The 16,181-nt window shown below is 44.3% G+C and overlaps 2 protein-coding genes across 2 annotated transcripts; one reads left to right on the plus strand and one right to left on the minus strand.

Annotated features, from left to right (window-relative positions):
- The first annotated feature begins 904 nt into the window (after nt 1-904).
- On the plus strand, nt 905-5,191 carry LOC105566455 (spindle assembly abnormal protein 6 homolog). The gene is made up of 4 exons (XM_012020469.1): nt 905-1,323; nt 1,610-2,139; nt 2,324-3,072; nt 3,166-5,191. Exons 1-4 carry the CDS (start codon nt 1,135-1,137, stop codon nt 3,717-3,719), a joined length of 2,022 nt encoding a protein of 673 aa, XP_011875859.1. The 5' UTR covers nt 905-1,134; the 3' UTR covers nt 3,720-5,191.
- LOC105566454 (pleckstrin homology domain-containing family M member 1) lies at nt 5,026-8,861 on the minus strand. The gene is made up of 3 exons (XM_012020468.1): nt 6,852-8,861; nt 6,137-6,772; nt 5,026-5,600 (listed from the first exon to the last, which is right to left on the minus strand). Exons 1-3 carry the CDS (start codon nt 8,193-8,195, stop codon nt 5,436-5,438), a joined length of 2,145 nt encoding a protein of 714 aa, XP_011875858.1. The 5' UTR covers nt 8,196-8,861; the 3' UTR covers nt 5,026-5,435.
- Nucleotides 8,862-16,181: the final 7,320 nt, after the last annotated feature.

The following is a 16,181-nucleotide window of genomic DNA, read 5'->3' on the forward strand; positions in this document are numbered from 1 at the left end:
GAATCCTCGCGATTTGCCATCGACGCTCGGTTACGGAAGGTAAAATTACTTGTTCGTTGCGATAATTACGGACGACAATTGCTTCTTTAAGCGATGCTCGTATTCGAACACATCTCGTATCATCGCATCGAGTCGCTCGTCACTTCGAGTATAATTTTTTTGCTGTCTCTAGTTTGAAAATGCGAAGTGTGCCTAATTATATTGTAATATTTACTCGTCGATAGTCGGAATTTACACATCGGCAATTTCCGTTGATTAAAATTCGTATCATAAATATCTCTCGCAATATTTCCTAGCCAGTAAAACGATCTGTACAGCATCCGTGCGAGTCATTTTTGGCTGCTCTCTTTGAACGTGTACTTAAGACAAAGCTGAATATAAAAATTGACTATAAACAGGCACCTTAGTGCGCACTAGTGCAAGCAAACGAATTCGCTGTAAGATCAAAGCTAACCCTTTGCGCTCCGAATTACATTTCATCTATTTTCGCCTATTGGTTTGGACTTGAAAAAATGTCGAGCGAGACTCGACAAAGAAGCTGCTGGGACAAAACCTGACGTCGAGTCACACTCGACACAGGAGTGCAAGGGGTTAAACGAGATCGTTGAAAATCGGCGGTGTGCCGTTCGAATCTAACGCTGCGCGCCATGGCGCTCTTTTTTTTTGTAAATAAATTGAAACGCGGGGAGGCCAGATTTTCGTCGATACCTTCGCGACGCCTCTCGTTCCGCGGCTCACGCGGCACCCGGCCGAGTCCGCGTGAAGCCTCGCGTACAATCGTCCCTCGGGAGAGGAAATCCACACGCGGGGATGGAATAAGAGGGAGAAGGCCGTTCCCGATCCCGGAGCGTTCCGCGTCAACTAGCGGTCCGTAGGCAAGTTAGTAGTGACGCGTGCCGTCAAGATGGCGGCACCAAGCGCCGTGTGTGCGCGTCTCTGATACGCGTGCGTTTATTTGCGTGTCGCGCGATGCGGAGCTGAGCGCGGAGCGTAGTAGCGGAGCGCGGCGACGCGGCCACGTAAATATCGTGCAATTTGCGCGCGCGTCCCGGCCGAATTTCCCGTAACGTCGACAAATGAGACGCGGCGAGCGACGCGAGGTCAACGAGTGCCTGCCGAGTGCGCGATCGAACGATGAACTATCTCAACAGTATAGCAGGCGGCACGACGACCGCCGACTCGGGCCTGCAGCTCAACAACGTCGAGACCCTCTACACGAAGGTGCAGAGGATCTACGTCAAGCCGCAGCATAAGGAGGAACGCCAGCGGGATCTCCGTGTCAACGTCGAGATTCACGCTGGCATCAGCCCGGTTTGCCGCAAGGTAACCCCCCCAGTGAGAGATGATTCGTCGATCGACGTCGACACCGTCGAATTTACGTCCGACTCGACATCGTTTCGACGTCGATCGACGAATCATTTCTCACTGGGCCACCGTCACTCTGAAACGGCCTGCGAACCTCAGCTGTGCTTAAGCAGGGTGAACCCTTTGAATCTTCCCTTACGCGATCGGCGTCTGTGAAAAAACTGGTTTACTTCGCCCCAGTGTCCCGCACTCTGCCGAGTCTTGCCGCGTGAAATGTATATCACCCGCCTGTCTCTCGTTTCAGAGTCTGTGCGTTTTGCTGGCCGACGACGACGACCCGTGTTTCCTCTATTCCCTGTTCATCACCGAGGACGACTTCAAGGTACTGAAGGCGCAGCAGGGACTGCTGGTTGACTTCGATAACTTCGCCACTCAGCTGATATGCTTGTTGGAGCAATGTCACGTCCCGGGCGCAAGCCAGTTGTCCAAGACCCCGCCAAAGTTCCTCCTGCTGCTGGCAGAGGAGTCCGGGGATTGGAACTTCAAGCTCGTGGAGACAAACAATTTCAAGCATCTGTGCCACTTGAGCTTGAATATATCACCCGCGAGCGATTCGGACTTGAAAACGCACATGGCAATAAAGATCAAGCAGCTAAAGGAAAGTGTTTTGCAGCAGAGCAGGGACGCGGTCGGTCTAGAGACTAGATTAAACGACTTGACGGGCAAACTTGAAACGAAAACGAAAGAGCTAGAGCAGTTGGAGCAAAAATATCTAACTGAGAAGAGCCAGATACAGTTTAATTCGTCGCAGCAAATAAGTATAGAAAAAGACAGGTGTGTGTGTGTGTATATTGTAAATGATTACGAGTAATATCTCTTGATCTGAATAGTTTCATACTTAAGTGTTTTTTCTTTTTAAATAATAACTAGGTTGTAACGAGGCATATTTTGTATTTGCTGGAGATTAATCAGACCCGTCGTTTGAAAAGTACTGATAGTTTTGTTAATATTTTTTCAGACTGGCGCAAGCAAGACTAGAATGGCAACGGCAAAGTGAAAAGGAAAAACTACAAGTTGAACAGAGGCATGCCGAGACTGTGAAACAATTGCACACAGAACTCGCTGAATTACGGACGCAGAATATGACGTATAAAGATAAGCAATCCTTTTTAGACGCTACAAACGCGGAGCAGGCGAAGCAACTGCAGAATCTCGAGAAAGATCTTAATATCGCCGAGCGAGACTTGGCACTTCTCAAAAAGCAAAACTCCAAATTAGATGTAGATTATCACGACAGAGATAAAACTGTTAACAGTTTACGCACAAAGGTAGCTGTGCTTGAACAAGAGTTAAAGGACAAAACGGTGATCATTAACAAGCACCTGGAAATGCTGAAGTCGGGCAAAGAACAAAAGCAGCATTTAGAGGATCTCTTGACTGAGAGGGACAGTCAATTGCAACGCAAGCAAAATTCCTTGAGAAGTTTAAGCGATGAGTTGGTAAAAGCTAATGAAATCTTAACTAAATTGCAAAATGAACTTGCATCGACCAAGTCGAAATTAAAATTGAGGACGAGCATAGCGCTCGAACAGGAAAGATTGTTAGACAGCAAACAGAAGGAAGTTGGCCAGTTGGAAACCAAAATGGAGGGTCTTACCAGAGATGCTAAGGATGCGAAGAGCGAGGTAGATAACTTGAAAGAGCAGATGAAAACATTGCAACATCAACTGGAGGAAAAGGAGAAGATCATAAAGAATAATGATAACGGTAAAGACTACGTCTCATTTTGTTTTGTCTTCGTTTATTAAAAATGCCTCGCGACTACGAAAAAAAATCAATACGATGCTTTTACTTTTGCAGTGATTAGTTGGCTGAATCGAAGATTAGCGGACAATCAATCGCCATTGCAAAGCGCCACTACTCCAGCACCAGTTACGATACCATCGTCCGTGCCGCTGACGTTGCCTAGAACAAATAAGTTATTTCCTAACCGATATGAAACACGTACACCGGCACCCAGCACGATACAGCCCGGTACATTATCGGGATTACCGATGAAAAATCCAATCGTACAAAATCCAAATATCAATCAAACCACTCGCACGACGGCTCGGTCGATGGGCGTCGGTGTAACGGAAAGCTCGGTAGGATTGACCACCTTCAACAAGAGCGCCCTGATTTCGAGTACCAGCACGCCTATGGAGCGCTTCAACTCGTTGAATAAGTTATCGGGAAATCCAACGGCCTCGACTTCGGCGCCGGCTATAATCGAGAATAACAATGGCCCGGCGGTAATCTCGAATGGTACAAAGGTGAAAACCGCAAGCGTGGGCTTGCAGGGTGGATTGAGACGAGCAGGTTTATCCGACAAGCCCATTTTACCTTCGGCGTATTTTCCCAAGACCTTGCATTAACCTGTTATTCAGGAGGGATCATTAATATAGAGAACGGTGAGTTCCACTCATGTCGGTGTACTTTAAGAATCAAAACGTAGGAACGACAAAAGTGTAATACTGTCATCGGCATGACAGTATTTCAGGTTTGCCGTCTTGGAGATAGTACAAATACTTGTAAGAATGATTAGTATTATTTACAAGACCTTTTTTACCAGACAAAAATTTTACACTATTTTTAATCCTACACATTGGCATTTTATACGCAAAAACGATGTTAGCCTATCGTCAATGTAATCGATGTATCAATGTAGGATTAATAATAATATATAATTATTTGTATATATTGTACTAACATAGACTCCGATCTCGTTAACTACGGCATAAAATGCATCCATATTGATAGGGAAATTCCATCATTCAATTTATCACAATATACTTTTATGTTCGCTCTAATTAGCTTCAATATTATTAGTGTAATTTTATAATACAAACTACTTTTAATATATAAATAGTACTTGACGAAGTACACGAAAAGTGAAAAGTACACTCCAATGAAATTTATATTTGATAATGAAGCATAATATATAAACGTAACGTAAAAATCAAGAGTTGCAATTTATAATAATTAATTATGAAAGCAGTTTTTTTTTCAATAATTCTTTCTAAATCTAAGTGCTTTTAAAGCGATTGCAAATTTTGAAGACTTATGCTAAATATTGTTAGAAAAGATATTTTTTTACGACCGGCAAATTCGAAACGGAGTAATGTAATATGGCACAATTTCCCCATTTCATCGCGATCACGGCTTATCACGCAACTGATTACTGATCATTAATATTTCCATTAGCGTTAGATTCGTAATTACATTTAAAACATATTAATCACATAGGTACCTGGAAAGTAATTTTATCTTTGTGGATTTTATGTAATAACTGTATAAATATTTTTATATATAAATGAAAGTGTTAATGAAAAGAAAAAAATATATACAGAGAGCTCTCTAATTTTACAACTTGTACTGTAACAAGTAAGGCCATTTAACATAAACATTAGAATGTGCCTCACATAATAGATTAGAAAATTCTATTATATTTATACACGTGTATGATTTAGATTGTATATCTATTATAAAAATTGTACCGGAGAGAAACTGTTTGTTAGTTGCAATATTGTATAAATGTGAAATCTTTATATATTCAAAATAACTTTGTAAATGTGCCACAAGGTACGGACGTATCAAGTAAATTCAATCTTATAAAGCATGTCAATTTATTAAATTACATAAATAGAGCAACAGTATTAAATATAATAAATAGCGATAGGATGGTAAATAAATGATTTCATATATTTTACTACTTTTGTACATAAAATTATAATAATAAATGTCTCTATTATATATGTGTTTCGCACACGCGTGGAAAGCTGCCAGTCTTGTAAGGTATAAACATCTTTTTAATCGTATCAGAATAAAAAGTAAATTTATAACAATATATCAGTTGGACTGACAAAAAAATATGCACTTCCGTACATCTTTACGCAGCACAGTACATACAAATATTTACATGAGAAAATTGAACGATGAGATTCGCGGTTTCGAAGATTGGAGATATCCGCGACTTATCGCGTATGGCAAAGTCAATTTTTCGGAATAGAAATTACGCAATCAATACTGCATTAAAATATAATAGAAATATTGTCAAAAGTATTAACAAACCAATGATACATGTATATACATTAATTCATATCAATCGGAGACGACGATACGCTGCTGTTGGGTAGATCTGTACATCCCATATCCAAAAGAGGCATATCCATCCGTTTACGTCTGCGTTCGCACTTTGGGCACGGTTTACTGGCGTTTAAACAATCCGCGTGAAATACGGCGTTACACGCCCCACACTGTAAACGAATAAATTGATTGTTATAAAATTTTATGTTAAACATCAGAGCTTGGTATCTTTTTGAAAGTATATTATATGGAGGAAAGTCCCCTATTATGAGATAGGCTCCTAATACGAGACAGCGGAGTTTCTGTTAAATTAATAGGCAACATCTGTTGGTGCCACCATGAATGTATTGCCCGTGGAGTGAAATCTGTTTAGTGGAAAATTGATTGTAAGATCGTGTAATCGTTGCGAAAAAAGATTTGTGATTGAATTTGGATATTGAAAACCTACTATCCCATTAGAATCTTATCTCATAATAGAGGACTTTCCTCTGGTATATTATAGTTATAGTTGCAGATACTAGCTTTTTCCGGAAAAATAATTCAGTGCATCTCGTATCTTTATCTAACTCGAAGGAATTCACGAAATGTAACTTGTATCTGTATCTCTTTACTGAATCCATTGAAAATTTGTATCTGTATCCTTGATGAAAAAAGTCAAGATACCAAGCTCTGTTAAACATTACAGGAAGAACGGTGTGTCGCTCACCCGGAATGTAGACTCCATATCAAAAGGATAAATGACCTTCGTGTCGTTACACACCTCGCATATGAAGCCCTTTTGACTACAAAGCCAACAATTTGTTACATGATTCCTCGCGAATTCGACAACCTTTTGCAGTTGTTGCGCGAGAATGCCATTAGGTATGTCGAGAAGATCGGAAACGGAATATTGGTGAACGTGTTCATACAAATAATCTCTCGGTGCAACCTTATTCTGCAGAGACTCAATAATGGGTTCGCGGCACGTAAACAGATAAGCTCTCAGCAGGTTCAACTGAATCCGCAACGACTGCAGTTGCGCCATAGTATCCACGGCCATGTAGATCTTCGGATTTAAGATCTTTAGGTCCATCAGGACCGGTTTGCCGTCCAGGTACGAGGCGGCCTTTCGGCTAACGGGGTATTGTTTCAAGTCCCAGTTGTGAATCATGCGCGACGGTATGAGATACTGCCCCTCTGCTATGCACTTTGAGCAGTAGTAATCTCCCGAGTACGCGCACACGTGCGCTTTGGAGAAGGTCATGCCGATCGCGTAGCCGCAATCGAGACAACTGTAATTCTGCACATCTAAGCCTTTCTCCCTTGGAATATTACCCAACTGCTCGTCGAAATTCACCACAGCCTGGAATATTGAAAAGAAAATTAGCCGTTGCACGACAAACGTGACGTTGCGCATTAAAGTTTACAAATGTCCGCGATACCTTTGGCTCCGGCTGAGCCTTGGTTCCTTCTTCGACAGTTTCTTTCTTTGGATACTTGTTCAGAAATTCTTTCAGGTCCGGTACGGTGCTGTTTCCAGCAGTTTGGTAACTTTGAATGAGCGCGTCGTACGTGGGACCGTCGCCGGGCGTGCGAGGCGCATCCGCGCCTGATCCGTGGGATATCACAGGTGAAGTTAACGAAGACTGGCAATCCTCGAACGACGTCGACCATCCTAATTTTCCTATCAACGAATTTCCCACAGTGGCCGCGGTGGCGTCGCCGACGATCTCGTTGTCTCTCGGGGCATCTCGCAACGGCGAGTCGTCCGTATCAGCAGCAACATTATCTGCATTCTTATTCCCCGCGCTGCCATTTGACATCCGTCGTACCTCCCGCTCGTCCTCCTCCGGATTCTTCGCGAACGTATCTACAGAATTGTGTAACTGTCGAGCGGCATTGTTTTCCCGCGCGCCGCTCGCTACCGCATCCTCGGGATTGTGCGACTGCTCAACAACATTGCTAGACCTCTCTTTAGCCAGTATAATTTTCAACGCCTCGTCCTCCGTGATAGAAGCTACGTTATTGAACACAGACTGCGAGGAAGTGAAGGATCCGATTCCGATGGAGCTACCGATGGAGCTTGCGGTTTCTACGTCGTCGAAGTTATCGGTCGACTCGCTGTTTATCGTTTTCGCTATATCCACCGCGCTAAATACGGGACAGGATTTCATCGGCGGGGACCAGATGCCGGCTATGAGCAGAGGAGTGGTGGACCAGAAGTTGAGCAGGCTGCTGTTGCAGGCCAACTCAAACCGCACGTAATCCAGGTTCTCTATCAGCCTCTGCGCGACCTCGACGAGGTCCACGTCTCTGATGTAGGCCGAACGATTGTAGTACGGCTTGAGGGCCGAGTTGTCCCGCCTTATCGCGCAAAGGTAGCTAGCTAGCAGGCCCTCGTTTAACGCCAGCCGTATCCACGCCCGGCAGTAGCCGACCTCCGTGGTGACTTGGCTCAGCGCCTGTATCTGGTCTATGATCTGACGATGCGAAAACACCAACAGCGGACCCCAGAAGCTCGGCTGCGGCATAGCGTCGAAGTCGGGGCCGCTCAGGGCCTCGGTGACTCGATTCAGCAGGCTGTCCTTCAAGCCGTGGAGAAATATGCCCTCCAGGATGGAGCACAGGGTCATGGCCTCGTCGCAGTTGCCGACGACGCCGTCGTCGACGGCCCCCGGGGCGCTCTGCATCTCCATGACGCTCGTGTTGAGCTGCTTCTGGAGGGAGTCGCGGACCAGCAGGTTCCTCTTGTTGCCCACTATGGACATCTTCAGCAGCGAGTTCATCTTGCGCGCTAGCCACACGGTACGTCACAGCGAGGACACGTCTTACGCCGCGGTCTCGTCGCTGGAGCATCTTCGCGGTCGCGTCGTCAGCTCGAGGAGGATCAACCGGAGCCGGGCCGTGTCTCCGGAGATGTCCTCCCCCTCCCCCCTCCCGTGGCCGTGACTGACCGCGGACTGGATGTGTGTCGTAGATTACGCTCGGGGCGCGCGGACGTCACGGGCGATACTGACAAAGGAACGAGGAAGCGCCCGCGGCGAGCGATGAAGTCATCGCGCGGCGATAGCGCCGATGTTGCGAGTCGCGCACGCCGAGCGTTATCGCTCCCACGCGTCGTACGTACGTGAAGTAGGTTAGGTGCCCGAGAAACAAAACATTCGCGGCGCTCGGACTCGGGGGGGAAAGTCGCCTCTCTGTCGACTCCACCGACTCCACGTCGGCCAGGGTGGCGTTCCGGATTAGGAGGCGGCGTGGCGCAGGCCCCGCGGGTATCTCGCGCGCTCTCGGCGCGCGGCAGATTTCCGCAGCGTCATCGATCACCGATCACCGTCGATCGCGCGAAGCGCCCCACACGCTACTCCGAAACGTCGTCCATCGCTGTCGGCCAGCTGTTAGTGAACTACGCGTCTGGCGGGCGGTTTGCGCCGCCCCGCGCCTCGTCCCTCTCGTCCGCCGTCACGTTTTCTAGGACGGCTACTCCTTGGAAATAGTACGCGACCCGACGGCAGGTCGCGCTGCCCCCTCGCCGTCCTCGTCACTAGGTGAACTCGCGCCGCGACCAGGTGCGCCACCATAATCTCCCGCCGCACTTGTCTCATTCGCGCGTCGCACTTGCCCGATTGCTATTTCCAGCGGCGTCCTCTCCCGCTCTCCGGCGCGGCGCCCGGGCTACCCGCGCCCTTTCGATGGGAATAATGGAACTCTATCGAGCGGCCACCGTGGACGGCGACTAATTATAGATCTAACGGGACCGACCCCTGAGCCCTGGGCGCGTTAGTACACATTCGTTTGTCCCACGGAGGAATTTAACCCTTTCGTGTGGCCGAATTTGCTCGCAAGTCCTCGCCCTGGCACACGTGTAACGTGTTTTGAGAATGCGCGGAGGTTATCGGGTATGAACGTTGTATACAGCCTAAGGGCTCGATTCTTAAATTCATTCGAAGGAGAAACGTGCGCGAAAAGTCTGCTCTTGCAGAAAAGTTGCAGGCTATCCGCGTGAATTTTTAATCAATTCGACTTTCGACTTTTCCGTGAGAGCAGAAATTTCGCATACGTTTCTCTTTCGAATCCATCCGAGACTTAAGCCCCAGCTAGCGCAAAAAGGTGAACGTAAGTTCATAGAGAATTTATTTTAAAGCATATCTGCAGAATTGGAAGAGTGAATATTGAAGAATTCTTGAAGAAGCAGCCACAATCAGCACGTCTTGAAGTATTCGTCAGAAGTTCATTATGGAGCATATAATAAAATTTTTCACGCATAAATATGATTAAATATATAAATTTATATATAAAAATATACAGGAAATATATCCATACATATTTTTACATTATATATTTCTATATTACAATTTTACACAGTTCTGTATAATTTTATAGATTTGTACGTGCTTTTATATGAAATTTTTTAATGTGAAAAATTGCTTATCTTCAATTCTATATAATTATGTACAATCGTACAAAGTTATATGTAATTATAAATAAGCAATTTTTCCCCTTTTAAAAATTGTTCGTATAAAAGCATCCCTAGTGCATTGGCTAAACATTGGTCGAATGTTGGTTATATTAGAAATGCATTGGCCGATATTGTCCAACGTAAAGCCAATATTGGGCATGAAATAAATGGAAATATTGCACGATAATAATTATATAATATTAGATTTATATTGGAAGTGCGTTAGCCAATATTTAACAATGTAATAAGAATATTGGTCTAATTGGTCTAATATTGATGCAATATTGGACTAATGGTCTATGATTATTAGGCCAATTGGTCTAATATTGCATCAATATTAGACCAGTATTCTTATTACATTGTTAAATATTGGCTAATGCACTTCCAATATAAATCTAATATTATATAATTATTATTATATTTAATATTATTCTAATATTATATAATTATTATATAATAGTATATATTATGCTATTTAGCAACATTGGTCTAATATTGCATCAATATTAGACCAATGTTGCTAAATAGACACATTGGCTAAATAAGAGAAGGCGTCCATCTTACAAAATTGCATCAATTACTGGGAATACTATAAGATTTACATTATTTCCCAATATTGCGCCAATATATTGTGCTACTAGGGATCTGTAAATCTATAAAATTATATAAAATTGTGTCGAATTGTAAAGAATTGTATAGAAATATACAATGTAAAAATATGTATGGACATATTTTGGTGTATAATTTTATATAATACTGTATATTTATGCATGCTCATGCATGAAAAAGTTTTTAACTGGTTCTTATTGTATTCTTCTATGAATTCCTAAAGAATTACAATTCAGAAAGGCAGAAAACTTGAAAACGATACCGTGGGAATTCACTGTGCTATCTGGGAGAGATGTTCTCAGAGTATTGGCTTTATCCTCGATGCATTTTATACTTTATGTTATAGATGTAAATATCGTATGCTACTAGGATATTGATGTTTTTTTTTAAATAGAATACATTATAATGCCCGTTTCTACCAATGCAGATCAACTTTAATCTCGGTTTAAATTACTTGTTAACTTTTTCCAATTCGTAAAGCCAGAAGAAAATATAAAGTAAGTAAGAACCGAGATTAAAGTTAAACCGCGTTGGTAGAAACGGGGATAAATCATTAAGGCCCGATTTCACCAACGTCGACTTAACATTATAAGCTTCATTTATCTTTTGTCCCTTTTCAACCGTTACTTTAGAAAGAGACAAACACGAATTAAACTAAGATTAAAGTTAAGCGACGTTTGGTGAAACCGGACCTAAGAGTTGGAAAAAAATGAAAAGTATATTAAACTGAAACTAATGTTAAAAACCACATTGGCAAAAGTGGACATTGGTCCTTTTCAATTTCGTAGGTGGAAAGTGTATGTCATACCTCGGTTTTCCCCAACGTCGTTTACCTCTGATCTCATCGTTAGTTTAAATCATCTTTTGTATCTTTCTAATCTCTTTTTAACGCCCGTTTCTACCGCTGCAGGTTAACTTTAATCTCGACTTATAAATTATCTTCTCATCTTTTTCTAATTTCTAAAACCAGATAAAGATATAAAGTAAGTTGAATCGAGACTAAAGTTAAGAAAGAGACAAGAGGTGAATTAAACTAGGATTAAGGTTAAACGACGTTGGTGAAAACGAGCATCAGTGGTCATGAAAGAGTCAAGAGCAATCTAATCCACGAGGAAAACGATAATAATTCGTCCCGTCGACATCAGAATTTCAATTCTCGGAGCTTTCGGCGGCGTGTCCGGATCCGCTTATCGCGAATTACCAAAAGATTCACGTCAAAATGAGAAATCGTGTATGGATCGTAGTAGAAGTTTATCTATTTGCAGTTTTAGAAAGCTCGTCCAGCTTCTTTCTCCCAGTTAATATCGCAAAAATTGACGGCTCCCGTGACGATTAACGTCATTAAAAGAGACAGTAATCGTCGGCCCCTTCCAATTCAGCGAACTCGAATCGCAAACGCTCGAACGAGCGATGCAAGTAACACGATCTAACGTGCCACGACAGCGACTGTGCATCGCGCAATACGTCAGCTCTTTCGATATTCCTTCGGCTCCTTTCATTCAATTCATCGGAATGATTAACGATTCGTTTTGAGAGCAACGCACGGAGTGCGCCGTAAAAATTCGCGCCAACGCAAATCGATTCGATTCCGAGCGCGAGATTTTCGAGATTCATTCCGCGCGCTCTCTCGAAAGCAAATGACATTGCGGCCGTCGTCCTTTCCTATTCTCGCTCCTATATTTAGATACGCACTTGGTGCATCTCAAATGTTGGAACAGGTATACCGTGTGTGAATGACCGAATACGCATGACGGAACGATGCGTGTTCCGCGCCGCGCCGCGCCGCGCCGATGAGGAGAAGGAAAGAGAAAGTGCAATCGCGGGGCGAACGAGCGTGAAGGAGACGGCAGCTTGGACACGGGGACAACGAGGCGAATGGTGGAGGGCAGGGGCGTATCAAGTTCGTAAGGCGCGGTTTCGATTCTCGAATAAAATCAGTGGGTCAGTTCTGTACCTTACACCGTAGTGAAAATGCTAAAAGCGAGTAGCTCTGTCTCTTTCTAACTGTCCCCTTAGAAAGAGACGAAGCCGCTCGCTTTTAGCATTTTCACTAAATTGCAAGCAGGGTCGGCAAAGTTACTTAAAAAAAAAATGTAACTAGTTACAGTTACTCAAAAAGTAACGAGTCGTTAGTTTGCTGTTACTTTCTTGCAATGAAAGTAAAAACAGCAAATCTGCATTTGAATTGTCGAGTGTCGATTAAGGCGTTTACGCGCAAAGCCAAGGCCTAATCCGTAGGGGTTTAAAAAATATATAAAGTAACTATTAATGTAACTATTAAATTAGTTACTACCCTTGGGAAAATATACCTTAAAAAAAAACCTTAAAATTTTTCTTTAGAAAAATAAGAAATATAAAAAGCAAAGTTGGACACTTTAAACTTTTATATAAGGTAAACTTAAAACTTACTTTAAGAATTTAAAAGGAAACTTTAAGAATTTTGTGAGAAGTATGTGATACAATTTATAATACCGCGTGCAAGTTTCTTCTTACGAGAAAGTGCTATGCCGCGCGACCCTCTAGCGGGAACGTCGACAGGCTTGACTATCTAAAAATTACTCTAATTGTAAGTGTCCAAAATTTCTTAAGCAAAGTTTTAACTTCTTTAAGTATAAACTCTTAGATTTGTGAAAGTTTACTTTTAAAAAGTTGAGTTTCATTTAAAGTAAATTTTCCCAAGGGTAGTTCTCGAAAAAGTGTAACTGAGTTAAGTTACAGTTACAGATGTAGAGAAAGTAACGGAGTTAAGGTAGAGTTGCCAAAAAAAAAAAGCAACTGTAACTGTAACTTTGTTACAAGTAACGAGATACTTCCCAACTCTGGTCGCAAGATACAGAATTGACCCCCAGGTGGCGAAGGGAACGCGAAAAGCGCGAGCGAAAACGTTCCGGCTGGCCGCCTCCTCGCGATCGGAAAGAGATCGCGCGCGGGGGACATTTATTCCACGATCACGTCGTGCGCGATTTTAGCGCTTTATCTCGTCCACGCCCGACACGTGTTCGAGTCAGTCCGGCGTGCGAGATTCCCCTTACGCGAGATTCGATTTCTCGAAATTCACCCGCGAAACTGATCCTCCGCGACTCCCGCGTTACGATAACGCGAACCTGTGAATACCCGGCGCGTTGCACAGTGGCAGTTCGCCATTGACGCGGTCTTTACGTCGACAGTGATCGTAAGATCTCGACCGATTCGATATTACTTATCCAACGTGCTCAATCGGTCACGCTTGGGGGAGAGATTTCAGGCTTTCTCGCAAATTTACTCTCGCGATTGTCAGGCCTCATTGTCCACTGATTCACCTTTCGACAATAGCTCTTTCCAGTTGTTCGGCCACATAGTATATTTCGCCTCTCGTCGTTGCGAGTACACGCCGATCTTCGTGTTTCCTTTGTGCGCACTTGTGCCAGAAACAATGCGCTTTCTCACGGTGCGCCGCAGAATTCTTAGCGGTGTTTAGCGTTCACCACGCCATGCACGGATCACGAGTGGCACCAAGTGCACACGCAGCGCATTCTGCTTTCGTGCGATCGCACGCGGCGACTCGCGTGTCTCAATAAAACACACGGGGACGCGCTCGCCCTCCCTCTTTGCACTTTTTGACGTTTGCGCTCGAATATCGCGGCTGCTCGCGCGAGAGGACGGCGTTTTCTCATTCAACGCTGCATTCGTTATTCGTTTAACCGCGAGATCGTTTCGTTCGCTATTCGTAATCCTTTCATGACCACCGGGGAAGTACAAGTCTCCCTCGCAATATTGAAAAAGACTCCATGATTTAGCAAGCATTCGCTGAAAAACCGTTAAATTAACAAAAACTAAAAAATTAAAACAAATAACTCGATGATGGGTAAATCAACGAGGGATTCGCAAACGACGGGAAATGAGCGGAACGCGCGGGAATCCATTCCTGCGCGGTATCCGTAAACGCGACGAAGCGCGAATATCCTTAAGTAAGCGCCACACCGTACGCGATTCGTGATTCGTATGTATGTATTTGTGACTAGTGTGGAGGAAAATAAAGCTAGCGCCGCACTATGCGCGATTTGTCCCTAGTAGCACAATATATTGGAAATATTGGGAAATAATGTATTATAAATCTACCCTAGCGGGAAAAATTTCGATAAATAACTACAAAAAATTGACTTGAAATAGAAATTTGTAAAAATATCTACGAAATAGTACCGCAAATTACAATGCTCTCAGATCAAGAAATTATTGCAAGTAGTATTTCATGAAAATGTACAATTTTGTAAAAATTAGTACAAAACTTTGAGAAATAACAAAATCTTAAAGAACTAAAACATCTGCTTACTTGTAGAATATTACAAAAGTGTTCCAAGTCTAGCATTTTCATGTTGACTTTTATAACACTTTTCACATTTACGTAGAGGTTTTCTTAGATTCTGGTAGCATATATATTTTTTTGTAGAATTTTGTACAATTATTTCTGGCAGGGTAGTATTCCCAATATTGATCCAATATTGTGAGATGGACGCCTTCTCTTATTTATCCAATATGTCTATTTAGCTATTGGTTTAATATTGCATCAATATTAGACCAATATTGTTATTACATTGTTAAATATTGGCCGATGCACTCCCAATATATAAATCCAATATTATATAATTATTATCGTGCAATATTTCCATTTATTCCATGGCCAATATTGGCTTAACGTTGGACAATATCGGCCAATGCATTGCTAATACGACCAACATTCGACCAATGTTCAGCGAATGTTTAGCCACGCACTGTGCCACTATAGGGTCCTGTGATAACCGGTAAAGCTTTAAATCTGCCGAAGTTAACACGAACGAAACGACAAATGACAAACAATAAACTGCGAATCACGAATAGTGTGGCGAGTAATAACGAATGTCCAACGAATCGCGCGTCACGAATTGCGCCTAGTGTGGCGCCAGCTTTAGAATCGGCGTTCGCGCCGCGGAAACGAACGGCGAGGGGACCCGAGTCCTGTGGAAGCAGGAGACGACACCCTTCGTCCCATCGTCTTCGGCCCAGCGGCGCCGCGACTCTTCCCTCGATACGCCCCTGGCTTCGCGTCCACGGTGGGGGCAGAAGAAGCGGAGGCAGAGGGTGTCGGTCGTCGGGTCGGCGCGGCGAACAGTGGCGAGCGGGCTCGTACGAGTCGTACGCCAGCTACGGGTCGAGGCGAGCTGGCGAGAGCGCCGCGAACGAGTTTGCGTGTCGCCGAGGAGCTCGCGGGGCGAGCTCGAGAGGACCACCGTCGCCAGAATCTTTTGGACAGGGGGGGGGGGGAGACCGAGATCCCGGGGGTTCGTCGCGTTAAAGAAGCTTGTGAAGTGCCGAGGCTCGAGTGGCGAAAGACTCCCCTCGCGACCATGGAAGGCGGCCTCCTCGGTGCGTCGCGATGCGGCTAGCGTCGTCTCCCGGTGGAAACGTCGGCGCGACTTGCGCTACCCCGAAGATCACCTCGCGAGAGGGGCGGCTGCGAGCTATCGAGCGAGCCCCACGGAGGTGCACGTGCGTCGCGGCGCCCGCCGGGGGTAGGACGGCCCGCCTCGCTCCGAAAAACAAACGTGACGTGTCAACCTTGATGACCAGGTGGGCTCAGCGGAAGCGACGAGAGTGAGAGAACCCACCGGCACCGCGGTTTACTCTCCGTCTCGCGGGACACTTGGACGGGCGAAGGTCCATTTGAACGTCGGATATCCATTCCCGCGAGTTT

This window comes from Vollenhovia emeryi, unplaced genomic scaffold (genome assembly GCF_000949405.1).
Source record: "Vollenhovia emeryi isolate VEMERY1.0 unplaced genomic scaffold, V.emery_V1.0 DF939144.1, whole genome shotgun sequence".
Taxonomy (NCBI): domain Eukaryota; kingdom Metazoa; phylum Arthropoda; class Insecta; order Hymenoptera; family Formicidae; genus Vollenhovia; species Vollenhovia emeryi.